General features: G+C 27.4%; 2 protein-coding genes and 2 pseudogenes across 3 annotated transcripts; 2 read left to right on the top strand and 2 right to left on the bottom strand.

Annotated features, from left to right (window-relative positions):
* Positions 1–2,223: 2,223 nt before the first annotated feature.
* LOC145945679 (juvenile hormone acid O-methyltransferase-like) lies at positions 2,224–4,597 on the bottom strand. The gene is made up of 5 exons (XM_083054780.1): positions 4,435–4,597; positions 4,148–4,319; positions 3,845–3,980; positions 2,791–2,935; positions 2,224–2,664 (listed from the first exon to the last, which is right to left on the bottom strand). Exons 1-5 carry the CDS (start codon positions 4,583–4,585, stop codon positions 2,444–2,446), a joined length of 825 nt encoding a protein of 274 aa, XP_082910906.1. The 5' UTR covers positions 4,586–4,597; the 3' UTR covers positions 2,224–2,443.
* Positions 4,598–9,006: 4,409 nt separating this feature from the next.
* Positions 9,007–10,771, top strand: LOC145945680 (juvenile hormone acid O-methyltransferase-like; annotated as a pseudogene).
* Positions 10,772–11,561: 790 nt separating this feature from the next.
* On the bottom strand, positions 11,562–12,039 carry LOC145945084 (juvenile hormone acid O-methyltransferase pseudogene; annotated as a pseudogene). Its single transcript, XR_014426793.1, has 2 exons — positions 11,853–12,039; positions 11,562–11,737 (listed from the first exon to the last, which is right to left on the bottom strand). The product of XR_014426793.1 is annotated as a juvenile hormone acid O-methyltransferase pseudogene (transcript).
* Positions 12,040–13,866: 1,827 nt separating this feature from the next.
* Positions 13,867–21,932, top strand: LOC145945083 (plasminogen activator inhibitor 2, macrophage-like). Its single transcript, XM_083053918.1, has 4 exons — positions 13,867–13,894; positions 14,154–14,181; positions 20,219–20,295; positions 21,313–21,932. Exons 1-4 carry the CDS (start codon positions 13,867–13,869, stop codon positions 21,930–21,932), a joined length of 753 nt encoding a protein of 250 aa, XP_082910044.1.
* The last annotated feature ends 330 nt before the right edge of the window (positions 21,933–22,262 follow it).

Raw genomic sequence — 22,262 nt, 5'->3', positions numbered from 1 at the left:
GAATGATTATCTGCATAATTAAAATGGTTTAGACCTGCATTGAAAGAATTAAAGTGACAAAAACTCGGGCGTGCCCGGTTCGGAGCAATAAAATGATATAAGTTTTCTAATAAGATTGCTTGAAAACTAATTTATAAAATTAATTTGTAGAGTAACAAGGAAGATTTTTTGTGTTTAAAAATGTTTCATATTAAATAATGTTGTTTTTTTAAATTCTTTTTTTCTCTTATGTTTTTATAATTCAAACTTTATTTGATAGGACTGCTTTTTTTAAATAATTCTTAAATAAAACATAATTTTTAAATAAAATATATTCTTAAAATAAATATTAGAATTTTAATTAATATGTTGATATTTTACATTTTTTTGCTGCGTTATGCTAAGATCATGTATTTTTAATTAATTTTATTCAAGATATATATATATATATATATATATATATATATATATATACTACACAATTATTATATTATTATAAAATCCTAATAAAAATAACAAGTAAGGCTCTGTGTACAATAGAGAAATAAATATTAAATATTATAAATAGGTATTATTTTAAAATAATAAAATCAAAAAACTCTGATAAAAGTACAAATTCAGGTATAAAATACTAATAATGGCTAATAAACTAGTAAGAGCCCTTTATACTCGTATTTGTATTTGTATATCAAATTTTTTTCGATTTCATTTTATTATTTTAAAATAATTCCTATTCCTATTTAATATTTAATATTTATTTCTCTAATGTGCGCAGGGCCTAATCGAAGAGAAAATTTATTCGATTAATAATTAATCAGTTTCAGCGATTAATTGATTAACCGCAACCATATTAACCGATAAATCATTTAGTCGAATATTAAATAAGATCGCTCTATACATGTTATTGAAAAAATTTTATTTATACACTAGTTCCTTAATTATGTTCAGTAGTATCAACAATCACAGATCAGATCGCAGTGCAGTTTACTTCGCTCCAAGCACGTATGTTACAATTACAATTTTGATAAATTGATATATTTTTGATTTTGTATGTTATCAAGGAATAGAGAAAAGAAAGAAGCGACGTCAGAGCTAACATAAATAACCACTCCACATTAATTATAAATTCGTATTATTTTTTATATAATCAAAGATTGAGACAAATATTTAATTCTAATATTTTTCAGAATGACGCAGCTTAATTCGTAGAACGTAATAATTTTACTCTATGTATACATAATTTTCACTGCTTTAAACCCCTTCCACAAAGTCCGATAACTTTGGAAGAAGTAGAAGTAAAAGAACAAATTGATAATATACTGCAGAGGAAATACAAAACGAAGAAGTTCAATTAGAAGACGAAAAAACTTTTGATTTTTACATATGAAATTCCAGAAGCGGAAAGAGTTGATCTATTAACACAGATAATGATAATGTATATCTTCCGGAGAAAGTTATTTGTAGTTCTATTGATAATGCCAAATCAGATGATTATAAAAAATAAGCACAATGTGAACGATTTTATTTTAGGCGTAAGAAGAGGCAGAAAATATATTCGTGAACATTGCTTAATGATTTATTTCGACGCACTGTTTGATTCTGTTTTGTGCACACGGCACTTCGGACATCTATTTCTTTATGTACTTCCACCGAATATTATGTTGTATATTAACAGATCAGCGCAACTGAAGAAAAATAATGCAACAGCGTGGCTCCTATATCACGACGTTGTCATCTCATTTTCCCAAAAATTGAATCATGGAAACAATATTAATATATATGGATGGATTTGGCATTCGATGCTCTTCAATTTTTTTTTAACCAAGCCAGTTGTTGTGCCACTAAAAATCGGAAAAATTGATTCCTCTAAAGTATGCACCCATTGTTTCGTCTAAGGTAGAATGCACTTTTTCACGATATAAAGCGATATTAAAATGAGGGACAAACATGTATCACAGATAATTATTAAAGAAAACGCAATAGAAATTAGTCCATATTATGAATATATTTACAAATACATTGTTTGTATGCAATAAAAACATACATGGTGTTATTTAAAATTGAACTACGTTGTGTGGAGAGTAAAAATAATATTTATTTTACAAAGTATATATACAATGGTTATGAAATCTGTCGATCTATATATGTATATAGAAAATATTTCTTTTTTTCGATACGTACATATTAATTTTAAAAAGAAAATTGTGTATTAAATGATTAATACCATATATTATATACATCTTATATAATATATTTTGTACCATATATAAAATAAATATAAAATATATAATCAACGTACTTCGTAATATAAATTTGATAATATATATTTTTTTAAATTATTCTATAAAGAAATACAAGTAAATATTATCCAATCGTTTTGTAAGCAAAAGGTAGAAAGAAAAAAATAGGAAAGAAAAAAATTATAATTATTTTTACCGTAGATCATGGAGAAATATCTATACAATTATGAAATATTCTTTTGTGCATAAATTATCAGTACAGAATATAGAGCAGGAATATCCGTTTCTTCACTTCCATCACGTAGCTTAGAATTATCTTGACTTTCTCTATATTCTTTAACTTTTATTTTCGTAAACCTACGTGCTAACTCATTCTTGAATTCCTCCCTTAGATTATGCGGCATCTTGTCCAAGAATGTAAAAGTATATTGTGAAGTAACCATGGCTACCAAAGTAAACAAAATATGATTAATTTATTAATTACAAAATAAGAAAAAGTAATATAAAAAAATGATATTAATCACATAGCCTAGAATTTTATTTCTGCACGCATGACAAGGAAAATACTTACATATAAACTTTTCTGTATTCACACAATTTTTCATCTCCCGAAGACTGCAATGATGAATTTGAAATCCGATATCTTCAAGTATTTCTATTACCTCTTCACGAGGTCGGGCCGAATAATGAAGTGCCCCAACATATTTTTTTTTGTCCTGTATAAAGATAATTGACAATCCATAGTTAAAAAATTGCAATAAAAGTAATACACACACATACATAATATTTATATATAAAAAAAAGTGATTTCATAGATAATGCCGTTTGTGCTATATATTTGATATCGATATCTTCGCAGACCGATCAGTGTAAAACAAAAAAGTGTATCCAAAGGGGGAGGGTCAATAAGGGCGTTTTTGTGCCCCCTCTGGATTTTCATAAAACAATTTTTTTTGTCTTGTATGATCATTAGGAATGTCAAAAATAATCATTAGGTGAGAAAAAAATTCGATCCATATAGCCAAAATTAATCATTAGTTTAGGTGTACCACTATGGTATCTAAGCCCTTTTTATGACTAATAAGTAAACTAATGAAATATTTTCGGTCATTATACTGCTTTGCCATAATATTTATGTCATTTTAGACTACAATGTGCATTGCCTCAAGATGTTATAGTTTAAAATGACATAAATATTATGGCAAAGCATTATAATGACCGAAAATATTTCATTAGTTTACTTATTAGTCATAAAAAGGGCTTAGATACCATAGTGGTACACCTAAACTAATGATTAATTTTGGCTATATGGATCGAATTTTTTTCTCACCTAATGATTATTTTTGACATTCCTAATGATCATACAAGACAAAAAAAATTGTTTTATGAAAATCCAGAGGGGGCACAAAAACGCCCTTATTGACCCTCCTCCCTTGATACTGTAATTAATAATGTCGAATAATACAAGTTTTTATGTAAAGAACTGAATCTATTTTATATGTCACTCATCTATAAGTGTGAACTCGAATTATTTTAAAATATTTCTAAAGATTGAAATTTCACAATTACGCAGAAGTTATGCTACAATACAATTTCACATCATAGTTCAATACAATAATATTCACCTCCATATACGATGCATATTGCACATCTTGTGCCAAACATTCCAAGGTTTCAAAGAAGGCTTTGCAGCGCGTTATATTTAATATCAGCATAGTTTTATCGGGTCGAAGGATACGATAAATATTCTCAAATGTTTGGCTGTTAAACTACAAAAATGTATGTTAATTATTGTAATTTTGAAAATATATATTTATTAGAATTATTTTTCGAAACATATATGTCAAAATATATTAGTAAAATTACATGCAAAAGTTCTTTTCTACAAAAAAAAATATTAATTTATTTTTATTCAATAATTTTCTTACCGAATGTCATGGCACCAATGCAAAGCATGAAATGAGAATATGTGATCGAATTTCGAAATATACTCCTCGGGCAATTTTTTCGTTTGAATATCCAACACTTCGAATTTGAGTCGTTCCTTGTCACCGTATGTTTTGTTTGCGTATTCGATCACATTCTTCATAATATCTGTACCTTTATAATATATATTTTAACAATAATTAATATTAATTGTTATTACATTATTGTGTGTATGTTTGTGTGAACATGCGAGTGTTATAATCTTTCGTAATTTATTACTTTCTCTTACCAATCATTGTTGCTTTTGGATCAAGTGCCGGAAGAAGAATATCCTTTGTTATATCTCCGGGTCCACAACCAACATCCATACATTTTCCAGATATATTTTTTAGCTCTTTGGCGAACTCGTTGATTATAAGTGATGCATTGTATTTGTGCATATTATTAAATAAAACGTATTTTATTTACTGCGCTGGTTGTACCATGGTTTTATGATAATGTTTAAATAACTAGAATATAAAAAAATATATAAAATATGAAATGATATATAATAAGATTGAAGGAAATGAACTAATAAGAACCGATGCGTCGGCATTTTAATACGCAAATATTTTGTTTGTAATTATTCTTTATTTATTCAGAACGTTTATGTCTTTTCTTTGGATCATCTTCAGCTTATCGTTTAATAATACAAGTGTTCGGTATAATGAATAAAAACAACACTCACTTTTAACTTTTAATACAATAAGCTGAGGATGGTACAATAAAGTACTAAAATATTCTAAATAAATTAAGAATAATTACACACAAATTGCGTAATAAACCTTGAGAATTTTGCGTAATTAATTTATATTAATAAATTTATAATACGTTTTAATTCCGACGCACTAGCTCTTATTAGCTCATTTCCTTCAATTCTTTAATATTAATATATAGAGTTTATTTTCTCTATCATAATTAGAATATAACAAAAAATTCAATATGATATGGAGTAAAAAGATTATTTTACAATACTTTATCGGTACAGTTAGAAATAAAATTTTTGCTAAATAATAGTATTCTCTCACTTAAAAGCAAAGATTGATTAGGATTGTTTGTTGTCATACGAGGAAGAGGATGTATTTGAGAAAGGAGGGAAAGGTAGATACATAACTTGAATTAAATAGCAGTCGAAATGTCAGTGTTATTTTTAGACGTTTGGTTAGTGATTATTCAATCAAAAAAGTGTAAGCGCGAATTATGCGAATCGAAACCTATATCGATCTTCCATCTAGCATAAGGTATCTATCTATATTATAGCGGCTTGCCGAACTTTCGGAGCAGGGAGCGCAGAACCAGCAGTTAGCGAAGGACTGCCTAGCTCGTCAGACGTATGTGAACGAAGGACAGTTTACCTACCCTGAATATATACCCCAGTGGGCATTCCGAGTTTTTCGTTTTACTTTATTTCTTTTGTAATGGCTATAGTTGTGAAGCCAGTTAAAAGTGAATCTGTTAATTAAAGACTCACTGAGTGAATATCAAAGAGGAACGAAGGACATACAGTTTAAATTTTAAATCCTTTATATCTCCTCCCTGTGACCCCCGTCCCTATTACCGGATACTACAAAAGGATATTAAAAATAAGTCATTTTTGGGTCCTTCGAGGAACCTAAACTATTTACTGGAAACTGTTTCTAGAATTTTTTATAGAAGCAGAAACTAACAATTATTTGTTTACCAGGGGTTTACGGGAAAAGTTATTAAAATCAAGATTTATTATCGATTATATTACTGGAACAGTCTATTATAGCCCTCAATAGCTATAACTACTTATGTTACATCCGCTTGTCAACGCGCTGGCTACGAAAAACAGCATACGCAGCGAGTCACGCGCGAAATCTTAAAATTGCAAAAATGCAAGCGAAGCGAAGGAGACTTCGAATTTCCTTCGCTTGCACCCTGGACTTTGACCAAGAGGGCCTGTTACCAGGCACTCCCTCCGATCAAAAGACTCCAAAATTCGGCTATAAAACCGAACAATAGACGCGCTCGAGCAGTCGCAAATTAAGAACCGAATTAAGTATAACGCCGTCGCTAAGATTATAACATACGCAACCCACCGGACGTTCTAAACTATACGAACGTCACGGAACGACCGTAATCCTACACCATTCAAGGATACGACGCGAGCGCTAGTACTCTACCTGAAATAAGAGTTAAATAAAAGTATAGACAGTTTGAATAAAAATCGAATATATTTATACGAAGATCTACAATTTCTTCATTAAATAAATTTCCACGGACCGGACCATCCTGACGCCCACGGATTCCCATCCCAAATTCGACGCGACCCCTGTGCCTTTCACGAGGCACATAAGTCATATATGAAGTGTTTTTAAAGTTTTACCCTTGATGTATCTTCAAAATAAAAACAATTGTATCTTTATTTATTGAAAAATAAGTAGTAGATGTAGAGAATTTAATGTTTTGATATACATAATTTACATTACATATATACAGTGTGTGCTAAAAGTTTGAAAATGGTTGAATATTTCATAAGCTAGGCATTTTAGAAAAAATCTTTCAAACAAAAGTTGTAGGGCTCAAAAATATCTATTTACTATATATAGTCTTGTCAGTCTTATCCAAAAGCTACTGGTTGACTTTCAAATAATGTTGAAAAACGAATAATGCAGAATTATAATTTACATGAATCTAGAATTATGTGGAACTCGAGATAAGTTTAAATAAATGGTCACAAGAATTAGTAGAAAGGAATCGTTACGAGTTACCTGAGTAAACTTGTCTCCGCCGCGATTCGGATGAAAATAATAAAGAACTTGTGAGAACGTGAAAGACATGTCTTAACCCATTTTTATATGATACTCGAGATAATCAATTCATTTTGCGCCGAGTTTAATATTATACAAAAGAACTAGTAATAATTATTACGAGTTATTTGAATAAATTTGCCTACAAATTAATTGCGACTGGGTTAAACATGCACTTTTTTGTAAGAGAGATTACGAAAACGTGAAACATACTTCTAAACTTATTTGTATACATATCAAGCAACATTCCTGACAGGATTGTCCCTACAAAAAAAATATGCTGAGATTGCAATTTCCGCGAAATCGTCATACAATTTTTGTGGTGGGGGATCAAAGGCGTCGCTTCAGATATCGGCCCGAAAAGGTCAACTAATTTCGAGCACTGATATAAATCATATTAGCATTTTTTTATATACTTGGCTTCGCACTAATACCGCGTTGCTTGATACGTATACAAATAAGTTTAGAAGTATATGTTTCACGTTTTCGTAATCTCTGTTACAAAAAAGTGCATGTTTAACCCAGTCACAATTACTTTGTAGGCAAATTTAATCAAATAACTCGTAATAATTATTACTAGTTCTTTTGCATAATCATAATATTAAACTCGGCGCAAAATGAATTGATTATCTCGAGTATCATATAAAAATGGGTTAAGACATGTCTTTCACGTTCTCACACAAGTTCTTTATTATTTTCATCCGAATCGCGGCGGAGACAAATTTACTCAGGTAACTCGTAAAGATTCTTTTCTACTTTTTTTCTACTTCTTTTGACCATTTATTTGAACTTATTATCTCGAGTTTCACATAATTTTAGTTTCATGTAAATTATAATTTTGCATTTTTCGTTTTTCAACATTATTTGAAAGTCAACTAGCTTTTAAATGAGACAGACAAGACTAGTAAATAGATATTTTTAAGCCCTACCACTTTTGTTTGAAAGATTTTTTTCTAAAATGCATAGTTTATGAAATATTCAACCATTTTCAGACTTTCAACACACACTGTATGTGTAATGTAAATTATGTATATCTAAACATTAAATTCTCTACATCTAGTACTTATTTTTTAATAAATAAATACAATTGATTTTATTTTGAAGATACATTAAGTGTAAAACTTAAAAAACACTCATATATGACTGTTCCAATAATATAATCGATAATAAAACTTGATTTTCATAACATTTCCCGGACATGGTAAACAAATAATTCTTAGCTTCAGTTTCTATAAAATTCTAAAAACAGTTTCCAATAAATAGTTTAGGTTCCTCGAAGGACCCAAAAATGACTTATTTTTAATATCCTTTATTGATTGAATAATCACTAACCAAACGTCTAAAAATACCACTGACATTTCAACTGTTAATTAATTCAAGTTATGAATCAACCTTTCCCTCCTTTCTCAAATACATCCTCTTCCTCGTATGACAAAAAACAATCTTAATCAATCCTTGCTTTTAAATGAGAGAATACTATTATTTAGAAAAAAATTTTATTGGTAACTAAATATACCGATAAAGTATTGTAAAATATTCTTTTTATTCCCCATATCATATTGAATTTTTTGTTATATTTTAATTATGATAGAGAAAAAAACTATATATATTAATATTAAAGAATTGAAGAAAATGAGCTAATAAAAGCTAGTGTGTCGGAATTAAAACGTAAATTTATTGATTTCAATTAATTACGAAAAACTCTTATGGTTTATTACGCAATTTGTGTGTAATTATTCTTAATTTATTTAGAATATTTTAGTACTTTTTTGTACCATCCTCAGCTTATTGTATTAAAGGTTAAAAGTGAGTGTTGTTTTTATACATTATACCGAACACTTGTATTATTAAACGATAAGCTGAAGATGATCCAAAGAAAAGACAGAAACGTTCTCAATAAATAAAGAATAATTACAAACAAAATATTTGAGTATTAAAATGCCGACGCATCGGCTCTTATTAGTTCATTTCCTTCAATCTTTTTATATATCTTTTCATATTTTATACATTTTTTTAAATTCTAGTTATTTACACATTATCATAACATCATGATACAACCAGCGCAATACGATTCATTTGATAATAACAAAAATATTACAAAACTTTTAATGAACGAGTTTGCCAAAGAGCTAAAAAATATATCCGGAAAATGTATGGATGTTGGTTGTGGAGCCGGGGATATAACAAATTAAGAATATTCTTCTTCCAGCGCTTGATCCAAAAGCAACAATGATAGGTAAAAAAATTATAAAATAATAAATCAGATTATTATAACATCTCGCGTACGCGCGCACAAATACACACACATACATTGTGATAATAATTAATATTAATTAATACAACAATTATATATTATAAAGGTACAGATATTATGGAAAATATAATCGAATACGCGAACAATACGTGTGGTGACAAGAAACGACTCAAATTCGAAGTGTTGGATATTCAAACGAAAAAATTGCCCAAGAAATATATTTCGAAATTCGATCACATATTCTCATTTTATGCTTTGCAATGGTGCTATGACATTCGGTAAGTAAGATTATTAAATAAATGTAAATTAACATTTTTTTTTGTAGGAAAGAACTTTTGCATATAATTTTACTAATATATTTTTACATAACTATATTTCAAAAATTAATTCTAATAGATATATATTTTCAAAATTACAATAATTAACATTCATCTTCATTGTTTAACAGCCAAACGTTTGAGAATATTTATCGTATGCTTCGACCTGGTAAAACTATGCTGATATTAAGTATAGCACGTAACACAGCTATCTTTGAGGCCTTAGAAATTTTGGCGCAAGATATGCGTTATGCATCATATATGGGTGGGGATATTATTACATTGAAATATGATGTAAAATTATATAGTAGCATAATTTCTGATTGTAAAAATATCTTTAGCAATATTTTAAAATCCCCCGAGTGTACATACACTTATAAATGACTGACATATAAAATAGATTTAGTTGCTTTACATTCTTGTATTAGTTAACATTTAATTTTGGATACACTTTTTTGTTTTACTTACTGATCGGTCTGCGAAGATATCAATATCAAATATATAACAGACGGCATTATTTATAAAATCACTTTCTTTATATATAAATATTTAAATATTACATGTGTGTGTGTATTGCTTCTATTGGAATGTTTTAACTGTAGACTGTCAATTATCTTTATACAGGGCAAAAAAAAGTATGTTGGAGCATTTCATTATTCGGCCCGACCTCGCGAAGAGCTAATAGAAATACTTGAAGATATCGGATTTCAAGTTCATCATTGCAGTAATCGGGAGATGAACACTTATGAGAATACAGAAAAGTTTCTACGTAAGTATTTTCCTTGACATGCATGCAAAAATTAAATTTCAGAATATGTTATTAATATAATTTTTTAAATATTATTTCTTCTTATTTATTTGATTTGTAATTGTAAATTAATCATATTTTTTTAAATTCTCAATAGCCATAATTACTTCACAATATACTTTTACATTTTTGGACAATATGTCGTATAATCTAAGAGAGGAGTTCATGAATGAGTTAGCACGTAGATATACGGAAATTAAAGTTAAAGAATAGAGAGATAGTCAAGGTAATTCTAAGCTGCATAATGGAAAAGAAGAGACGGATATTCCTACTTTATATTCTGTACTAATAGTTTATGCACAAAGAAATGTTTCATAGTTGTACAGATATCTCTCCATGATCTACGGCAAAAATGGGTATAATTTTTTTCTTTCCTATTTTTTTCTTGAAACCCCCTTTTTACAAAACGATTGTATTAATAATATTTACTTGTATTTCTTTATAGACTAATCTAAAATAATAATATTAACAAATTTATTTTACAAGTATATTGAAGTATGTATTGAGGTAAGTATATTGTGTGTGTGAACTAAATATTTTATATTTTATTTATATTACATAAGGTACAAAATATATTATATAGGATATATAATATAGTAAAAAATACTTAATACAGTTTTTTTTTTTAATTGATGGAACGTATCTAAATAAAAGAAAAAATATTTTTTATGGATTGACAGATTCCATAAACAATGTATATACTTTATAAATTTGTAAATATTATTTTTACTCTCCAACATGGTTACAATTCTAAATAACACCAAGTATGTTTTTATTGCATATAAACAATGTATATTGTTTTGACCATTTTCTATTGCGTTTTTATATTTAATAATTATCTATGATACATGTTTGTACTTGATCTTAGAACTGATAATAAATTCATAATAAATAGTAATTGAATGATAATTAAACATAATTATTAGAACAAATAAATGATTATTTTTTTTTTCTTTGACTTCTATATTTTATTTCTATATCATATTTCAATATCTCATTTAATATTTATTACTTAAAAATAAAATTGATTATCCAAGTGTATCCTGTTGATGCCATTTCGATTAAAATTGCAAAATATTGCATAATTATTGTAATTTTGAAAATATATATCTATTAGAATTAATTTTTGAAATATATTTATGTCAAAATATATTAGTAAAATTATATGCAAAAGTTATTTACTACGAAAAAAAATATTAATTTATTTTTATTCAATAATTTTTCTTACCGAATGTCATGGCACCAATGCAAAGCATGAAATGAGAATATGTGATCGAATTTCGAAATATACTCCTCGGGCAATTTTTTCGTTTGAATATCCAACACTTCGAATTTGAGTCGTTTTTTGTCACCGTATGTTTTGTTTGCGTATTCGATCACATTCTTCATAATATCTATACCTTTATAATATATATTTTAACATTAATTAATATTAATTGTTATTACATTATTGTGTGTTTGTTTGTGTGCGCGTGCGAGTGTTATAATCTTTCGTAATTTATTATTCTCTCTTACCAATCATTGTTGCTTTTGGATCAAGTGCCGGAAGAAGAGTATCCTTTGTTATATCTCCGGGTCCACAACCAACATCCATACATTTTTCAGATATATTTTTTAGCTCTTTGGCGAACTCGTTGATTATAAGTGATGCATTGTTTCTGCACATATTATCAAATAAATCGTACTGCGCTAGTTGTACCATGGTTTTATGATAATGGTTAAATAACTAGAATATAAAAAAATATATAAAATATGAAAAGATATATAATATAATAAGATTGAAGGAAATGAACTAATAAGAGCCGATGCGTCGGCATTTTAATACGCAAATATTTTGTGTGTAATTATTCTTTATTTATTCAGAACGTTTCTGTCCTTCCCCCATGGAAAAATATATATGTAAAAATATATGTAATATATTATATATATTTTGAAATATATGTATAATATAAATACATATTTGCATAATATAATTTATATATATATTTAAAAAATATATGTAAGTAAAAATATAGTTTTATTATATTGAATTTGAATATAATCTATAACAAATAAATATTATATGCATATATATATATATGCTCTATATTTTGAATAATAATTTGTATATATTATTATAATTGGATTTTTCCATATATGTGTGATATCACTTAAACTGTATAAAGATATATATATATATATATATATATATGTGTGTGTAATATATGTGCATATATGTGCAATATATGTGCATAATATATGTGTAATATTTTGCATAATATAATAATATAGATAAGATATAATAAATCTTATAAGATATACATATATTTAGATATAATTATTTTTGACGCATTTTTGCATTACATGATAAAAATGATTCAAAATTTAGCATGTCAGGCTGTATAAAATGAAATGTAAGTATAATTATATAACGAAAATTTTGCTAATTAGATAGATTTATAAGAGATGACAAAGATAATAGCGGTGACAAAGAAGAAAGATATGTAGTTTTGACACATCTCTTTTCAGTGAACAGTGTTTTAATGATAGATTCTTTAATAAAATTCAGAAACCTTCCTTATCGAAATATTTCTATAATTTTGATTCTTTTTTCATTTAGATTAATTTAAATAAAGTACCGGAACAATTCTGAAAAATATAGCAGACAAATGTAATGCTTGCGAAAATACGAGCTTGAATGAAGCAATTTAGAAATAATAGGAATCGGTTATCATGGAAGGAATAAAATCTTACAAATATTGATTTGATATTTTCACTTCCAGAATTTTTCTGTGTTTTCTTACGATTACAGTCATGACATTAAATATTGGATTAGACGTCATATATGTGTTTTATATAAACTATTAATTTAAACAATAGTACAGATGTACAGTAGCAAAGAATAATACAGATATAGACATATTCACCATCGACATCTCATTCAGCTATATTTCTGTTATATTGTATAAAGTTTATGGAGTATATTAATTTATAATTATTTTATTGTGAGTTGTCGAAAACTTCATTATTAAATACTATTTAAAAAATTTTTAAATGCTTAATTAGCATTAAAAATATATTATAAAATAGAATTTATACACACATAATTATATAATATAAAATATAAGATTATCTATAAACAATAAGACAAAACTGCGAATTTTTCAACGATTTTAAAAAGACAGCTGAGAAAAATAATTAATCTTGAGTTAAATTATTCATGAATAAGGAATAAAAAAAAAGTTAATTATTTTTTACAGTTTTCTTTACGCTGACGATTCTAGTCGACAACTTGTTCTATTACAATATTTATGTCGGGTAATGAAATCAAGTCAAAAGGCATTCCTAGATTTGTACAGATAAATTTTAAACGACGATAATGTACAAAAAACTTAAGTTACATCCGATTCAACTGTTCGCGCACAAATTATATTTGACGATAATATACACGTGTGCCTTATCATAATATAAATAAATAAAAGTAGCAGCTACATAATATCGAGATAGAGACGAAGCAAGTTTGCCATTGTTTTGTTACCATATAGCTAAAATGGAGCAGCGATTTCTAAAGGAAATTGGTGAGTCGAGAATTTTTACAAAATCAAATAATTTTGATGCCGATTTAACAAACAGATAATTAAGACATACAACGCTAATATTTTTTTTTCGTGCCACATATTATTTTTTAATATACCTACTATTCTAATTTTATTTTTATGTAATGTAGTAACCATTGCATAGCGAGTCTCGTGATTCCTTAGATTCGAGTAAAATCGCGTACATTATTTCGAATTTGATGCTATTAACTATATTCTAGCGTATATTTTCGCGTTTTAGGTATACAAGAATTAAGTTCAATTTTTACGTACGTCTTTCACAGGGTAGACGACAGAAAGTATATTTAAATAATTATCAGAATTTCTTGGATAAATAGGATTATTGCAGAATACAATTTCTTTATTGTTAAGTATTAAATATTATTATTAAATATCATCAATAATCCACCGATCTCAAATTATGCGTTTATTCCACACACACACACACACACACACACACACATTTGCGGAAAATATAACCAAAATACTGTTCTTACAATTAGAGATCGTTATGTACAGATAGATAATAGAAGAATAGTATAATAGAAGTTAAAATGTAGACATGTCAGTAAACATATATAATAATACATTTGCGAATTTTTTTTCTTTATTTCTCTTTCGATTAGATCATTAAACTTATATTTTTGAATTTAAAGAGTATTTTGAATTTAATATTAAATTTGAGATATAATAAATATTTATCTATACACACGCAAAATAATTGTAGAAAAATTTTAATATATTATATTATTTAATGCTTTGTAATTATTAATATTTTTTTTATTTTAAATAATGTTCAAATTGTTATGAAATATTATTATAATTAATTCATTAATTTTAATAATAATTTATTATGATTTTCTATTTAATATCTCTATATATATCTCTTGTCAATTTTGCTTGACCTTTTCATCATATTGGTTTTTTTTATCGCCAGATAATATAATGACAGAAGCGCTTTTCAAGTTCTCGATAAAATGTTTGCATATAAATATATGAAGATCAAGCCGAAGAGCAATTATGCCATCAGTCCGTATAACTTATATGAAGCACTATTTTTGATTTATCTTACGTCCCAGTGGTGCCATTGAACATCGCCTAAAACAAATCCTTTATTTAACGGCAGTCTCGAAAGATGACTTGAGAGGTACTGTTAATTTTGATAAACATTTTGCAAATTTAATCAACAAAGCATCAACCTCCCGTGATCTACAATTAGAGGTAAATAATTTTTGAGCATTTTTGCATTAAATTAAATGATGGAAATTATATAGGAAAATAAGTCAAAATTTTCAGGTCACATTGTGTTAAATGACACACATAACATGTAAAGATACTTATTAAATAAAAACTCTGAGACTCTAAAATATTTATTAAGCGGTAACAAAAAATATATATTTTTAAGCAAAATAAAGATTCAAAACTTGATACTTTAAATATGTCACTGAGTAATCTTTTGCTTATCGAGTTATATAACTTTGTTTCTTTTTTATATAAACTAAAACAACAACTACACGCGCGCCATTCTTCGGTTTTATATTAAAAAGAATGATATTATTAAACAAATAATATTTTTTAACAGAATCAGCTGATAACTGTCAAAAAATATTAATCGAGTTTAAAGTACCATAATATATTATTTAAAACATATTATTATTTTAAACATAGTATTATTTAAGAATTTAATTAGCAAATTGACGGTTTAATCAGCTGATATCTGTCAAAAAATATTACTAAAGCGTTAATTTGCTAATTAAATTTTAAAGTAATAACACACACACACACACTCACACACACATGTTATAAAAATTAAAATAGTAATATGTTGTAAATAATATCTTGATACTTTATCCTTGAATAATATTTTTTGACAAAAATCACCTGATAACTGTCAAAAATATTAACCGAGCTAATAAATTTAACCGATTTAAAGTAGCTAATTCCTATCAAAAAATATAAATAAATCCTTTCGTCAATAAAATTTTAATTAATCTCGACGTTGTGATTATCTCGATTATCAAAAGATTCTTATAAAAAATTCTATTTTTTGTTTGCACTTTCTGTTTTAGATTCAAAGACTAAATTTTTATGCATTATTGCATAATTAATTATTATATATTATTTTTCATGCATTGATTGCAATGCATGCATAAAAATATGTGAATTAATTATGCAATGCATAAAAATTTATTATTTAAACCCTTAACAGAGAACAAAAAAATATATAATTTTCTACAAGAATCTTTCGATCAAAATATCTGCGCTTTCATTAGATTCGTGCGTCTGTACGCATCCACCACGCTGAACGTCTCGCGCGAGATTGACCGCAAGACTCTGAGAAGCGGTGTTGCCAAGTGCACCCCCTTCGTCCTTCACGCTGCGCGTTTCGCGCGAGACTGATCGTCAGTCTCGCAATCGCAACATCTCGAGAATCGAGAATTGAGAATCAGTCTGGCGCGAGACGCGCAGCGAGAAGGATGTGTGGGGTGCGCTTGGCGACACCGCTTCTCAGAATCTTGCGATCAGTCTCGCGCGAGACGTTTGGTGGATGCGTACAGACGCACGAATCTAATGAAAGCGCAGATATTTTGGTCGAAAGATTCTTGTAGAAAATTATATTTTATTTTGTTCTCTGTTAAGGGTTTAAATAATAAATTTTTTTGTCTTTTGTTATATATATATTATATATATGAAACATACCTAAGTCGATTTAGATGATTTACGGAAAAAGGGCACAAAAGCCTATGTGCCCTTTTTCCATCCATGGCCTTAATTATATTGGTTAAAATTTTCTTGACGTTTTAAATAACTGAACAAAAGAACATATAATTATAACATTAAAAAGCGCTGATATTATTGTCCCATAATATATCAATGTTAAATTTCGATGATAAATATATGTATATACACATACATATACATTATATGTATACATATATATATATATATATATATATATATATATACATATATATACATTTTTACATTTTTTAAATTCTTGGTAATGTTTACCAAATTTGTAAAAATGTTATTTATGCTGAGATAATGTATAAAAAAAAATGAAACTGTCTTTTTCTCATATATGTGTAATGTGCGCTGTGCTTAATTCTGTTTTAATTTTGCTATAATATTGTTATTACATTATACATTATTTTTTAATAATATATTATATCTACATTATTTTTTTAAAAGTCCAGCAATAACAGAATTGTATTTTTGACTCATCCTTTCACTTGGCGTACGCTATATACATATAATAGGTGTCTATCTATTCTTTTAAATTTTTATAATTGTATCTCGATGTATGAGATAATGTATATTTATATAATAATAAATATTGAATTTTTGATAATAATATTAAATAATATGTTTTGATGTTTTGTTAATGTGCATTTATCAGTATGTTTGTATAAGTGCATGATATTATTTTGATAGAAACGGTTACCTTCAGACTAGAATGAAGAATCACCCTAAAGAATAGTTTCAAACTTGAAAATTGTACAAATAAAAATCTTAGAAAAAAAAATTTACTACCAGAGCAAAAATTACATCTGATAGCAATGTTAATTAACAATAATGCGAGCAAAATTATAGTTGCTAAATAATATTGCGATCAAAACTTCTGAAAAAATACTTGTGAATTTCACGTGGGCCACATGTTTGTTCCTACTTTTGCTATTTTATAAACACATTGGAAATTAATCGGGAACAGGCAATATTAACTGGTAAATTTAAAGATTCTTTTATAAAATTATGTGTAATTTTGTAATCAATTTGTCGAATAGATAACGATCTATAATTACGCTGATTATACGTTCTTTATTCTAAAAGACAATCCTTTATTTCAAGTAGCAGTCCTTTAGATTTTCATTTTTTTTAAACTTAATTCTGTTCTTTATTTTTACATATTTGTCTTATATTACAATTTTGTCCTTTATCTTTTACTGATGCGATGATAATAATCTACAACTTGTTCTATTACAATATAATTATGTTGGATGGTGAGACCAAATCAAATGGCAGCTCTAGATTTGTACAAAAAAATTTTGGACGATGATAATAATGTACAAAACACGCGGTTTAAATTATCGTACACAAATTTCATTCGGTGACAATATATTCGTGCGCTACATAATATGATATAAATATGTAAGCAAGTTTGTCACTGTTTTGCTACGTATAGCTATAATGGAGCAGCAAATTCTAAAGAAGAAAATTGGTGAGTCGAAATATTTTTTACAAAAAATATACCATCGCAATAATTATAGCTGTGAGGATATTATGTTTCACGTTTATATATATATATATATATACATATATATAAATTATTTATAAAAGTATATATATATAAATTATATTACTTTAAAAAATTTATTAATTTATGTTATGTTTATTTAAATATGTTGTAACTATATTATGGAAAAGTTGACGTTATCGTTAATTTGGCTGCACCTCTACTAATGAAGTATGTAAAAAATCTCTAACTTTTGACATATCAAACCGTCTCGCACTTATGATTTAAAACTGTATTGTTTCAGTATTACACTTGATAAGGACCACATCCATATGGTCGAAACGTTGTGTGTTTTTTGAATAAATATAATTTTGGCTAGTTGGGTCGACTTTACTTCGTTCTCCTATTTTAAAATTTCCTATTTTAAAATTTTTCTAGCGACTTTTTAAGTATCTAATTATTATTTTATTAATTTTTATGACATAAATAAACAACACTTCATATCCATGAATATTTCATTCTACATAAATACATAAAATATATTTATATATATATATCTATATTACATATACCTATAACTAAATACATTTTCATGTATAATATGAAGTGTTGTTTATTTATATGTTATAAAAATTAATAATAATTTTTTAAAGTAATATAATTTAGAAATTAATTTGATTAGAAAAACGAAAAGTAAAAATTTAAAAAAACCGAAAACGTAACCGAAGAAATCGTAATTTAAACGGTTTCAGTTTCTTTATTTAAATTTATTTAGATAAGAAAACCGAAACTGGAAACAGAATAGTTGTTAAATATTTTATTAAACCGTAACCGAAACCAAACCCTAATTCTGTTTTGGTCCGGTTCCCTGAAACATATATGCATATTTATTTATTTGTATATATACATATATATGTGTATGCATGTTTGTATGTATATGCATAATATAGCTGCTGTAAATGCCAAAAAATAATTTTTTGCAAATTCTTTAAAAACATTAGTCGAGTTTACAATGTCAAAATTTATTATTTGTATATTATATTGTGTACATACGTATATAAATAAAGTTTACAAAATTTATAAAATTGTTTAATTGCACGATAGTAATATATATATAAGAAAAAAGACTAAAGTATTCTTCTATCTCAAATATGAATAACCATGCAATGTGCTTCACTCTTTTGTAAATTTGCTGTGATATTGCTATAGCCGATAGTATTAATTTTACTTTTTTTATCAAATATTCAAATTTTCTATTTATGATTCTCTTCATGTATCAGATATTAACAGAATTAATGAGAAATTTTTGACTCTTTTTTTCATTTGATTTATTATATATATGTATATATATCTACTTATTTACGTATATTTTCATAAATGTGTCAAGATGTATGAGATAACGCATATTTGTAAATAAATATTTTAATAAATTAATTGTAAATTTTTGACATTAAAATCAAATAATATGTTTTGATATGTACCAGTGTGTGTGTTTGTGTGAGTATTTATTTGCGCATGCTTTGATTCTGACAGAAATGTTTTTTTTCCGTCAAGGTTGTATAAAGCTAGAGAACGGCTTCAGATTTAAAAGTTGTTCAATAGAATTTGAAACGAATGTATATGGGGAGGAAAAAGCTATTTCAAACTCGGTTCAACTATCAATGCAACAATTTCATCCGATAATAACGCCAACTACAACAATTTGCGTGGTTTTAACGCGATTTAAAAATGACAGAAGTCTTTTATCAAGAAATAAGTGAAATAAGTGAATCTTACCAATATTTTCTTTGATATTTTCAGTTACGGAATGAAAGTAATGTGGCTTACCCCTTCTATAATAAATCTATTAAACTTTGGCTTAGGGAGGATAATTTCTTAATATCATCGCGTTATCATATTTTGAACGAATATTTAGAAAAATTCAATTGTATCGATTCTCCTATCCAGGGAATAAATATCATAAATAGACATATAAGATGTTACTTACGTATGACTCGTCCTACGAAATTGAGCGTAGTCAGAAAAGATATGGAATTTGTTTTGATGCACGTCTTTTACTCTCGGTCTCTCAGATTCCAAATTTCAACGGCCTGCCAATCTGATGCACCAAGTGTATCGACAATTCCTGACGAACGAAAGCGTAGAGAATGTGAGCAAATATAATCTTTAGACCATTTATAAATGGAAAGAGAATTGACCATCGAGCCTATGTCCAAAATCAATGGCGGAAAGAAAATTAGTGGCTAACAATTGTTCGCAATGCTCATGCGTTGATATCGTTGTTGTTATGGTTTTCTTGGAAAAAGAATTATAAGCTTTGCTTGACCTTGACGTTTTAATTAACAATCGTTTGAAAACAATTGTTAGTTATTATATTTCTATTTCGTATCGATCTTGGATACAGGCTAATTCCATGAAAAATACAGACAATTTCTCTTTCATTGATATATGTCATAAAATATCATCTTGTAATTTCATCTGTTTTTATAAAATATATATGTATATGTAAAGCTTTTTATAATTACATTTTTTGAATTAATTGTATCATATTTAACGAAACTAATTGAAAGCTGTTTAACGAAACATATTTTGTAAACATATTTTATATTCTAAAGCACTCAACGCTTTAACCCTTCTGTCAAGGAACGGAAATCCAAATATCCAAAGCAACTTTAAATGTTAAACATGTCGAACTTTTTCTTATATCAAGCAAAATACAATTAGCTTTGTATTTAAAAATAACTCTCTAAAATATAACGAAAGAGAATATTCAGCAGCTGCTAAAGAAATGTCACGGAACAAAAAACAGGATATTGGTACCTGGACGTTAATAAAAAATAATAAATAATAAATATGCATTGACAGAAGGTTTAAATTTTAGAATAATAAAAATTGTTGTTAAATGTTTTTGAAACTGTTGATAACAAGATTCCGATTTTTACTAATTTGCCACTCATTTTACTTTCAATTTTCCAACATTTGTTGAAAATATGTTTACACAAATGGTTTTCAATTTTTTTAAATGTCAAGTATTGTAGGAATTTTCAACAATGCACAATATTTTATATGCAATCAGACGAATATATTTCCGAATTCATTGATTTATCAATCTTGATCACTTTTTTTCTATATAATATTCTCAACTTCTATTTTTTTTTTTTTTTAGACTATTGTAAGGAATTAAGTGTGCACGTGAGCGAGTTTCCTTACCAGAATGATAACATGTCATTGTTTATCTTGTTACCTGCTTCAATAGACTCACAATCAGGTGACTGCAGGATCAAGAAAGATGCTACCGACACTGACATTTCCAATATGGTCAAACGATTGTCGACCAAGGATGGTATGTGCAAATTGCGCCATCTGTTACATCATGATGCGACATTGCAAGAAGATACAAACTTCTCGAAGCGGCCGATTTTTCGAGTGGAGCAAAATTTGAAAATCCGTGAGCTGCTGCAAGATCTAGGTCTCGAGGAATTAATATCATTCGGCGCGATTCACAAAATAGAAGTTCCTGGCTACATATCTTTCCAGCACCTCGGTAATGCCGTGCATCGTACTTATGTCAATGTCACGCAAAAAGTCACCATTGCGAGTGCAATCACCATGTTTTACACCGGACAAGAGTCCTCTCCAAACCTCAACCTAATCGACGTGAATTGCAATTATCCGTTCGTCTGGCTGATTTATGACAAAATACGTCAAGAAATCCTCTTCGTCGGCGCTTTTAATTCGCCAACCCTCTTTCCGGTTCAAAGTAGACCCAATCGGATACAGATTTAGTTCAAAGATACACGAGTCGGTTATACACTTTGAAACGATTGATATAACGGATCTGTTGTTATTGAAAAATGATATGTAATTATCGAAGTTTTCTTTCTTTTTTAAGCGATTCAACCTTTGGCGATTTGAGTTGATATGCATTATATTTCGTGCGCGATATACTCTATGAGCAAGTTCTCTTAAATTTTGGAAGCCAATGAATTAATCTTTTGGTTATTTTTTAATGTTTGCTCCTATTAAATTTATAAATTTTTTAAATTTCGAAAAAAGGCTCGTATTCTTTAAAAATATAATTAGTTACTTAATTCTCATTCATTTATTATAGCATTT

This window comes from Prenolepis imparis, unplaced genomic scaffold, assembly GCF_030444845.1.
Source record: "Prenolepis imparis isolate NDT839.2.m4 unplaced genomic scaffold, iyPreImpa1.0 SCAF_14, whole genome shotgun sequence".
Lineage (NCBI taxonomy): Eukaryota > Metazoa > Arthropoda > Insecta > Hymenoptera > Formicidae > Prenolepis > Prenolepis imparis.
The sequence above is the reverse complement of the archived record's forward strand: the minus strand, read 5'-3'. Positions and strand labels throughout refer to the sequence as shown.

Coding starts and splice junctions, on each gene's coding strand:
- LOC145945679 (XM_083054780.1), bottom strand. CDS start 4,585: ATGCACAAATACAATGCATCACTTATAATCAACGAGTTCGCCAAAGAG. Junction 3,981..4,147: donor CATTGGTGCCATGACATTCG/GTAAGAAAATTA, acceptor GTAGTTTAACAG/CCAAACATTTGAGAATATTT. Junction 2,936..3,844: donor AATATGCATCGTATATGGAG/GTGAATATTATT, acceptor ATCTTTATACAG/GACAAAAAAAAATATGTTGG.
- LOC145945083 (XM_083053918.1), top strand. CDS start 13,867: ATGGAGCAGCGATTTCTAAAGGAAATTG. Junction 14,182..20,218: donor GAATTAAGTTCAATTTTTAC/GTACGTCTTTCA, acceptor TCGGTCTCTCAG/ATTCCAAATTTCAACGGCCT. Junction 20,296..21,312: donor CGAACGAAAGCGTAGAGAAT/GTGAGCAAATAT, acceptor TTTTTTTTTTAG/ACTATTGTAAGGAATTAAGT.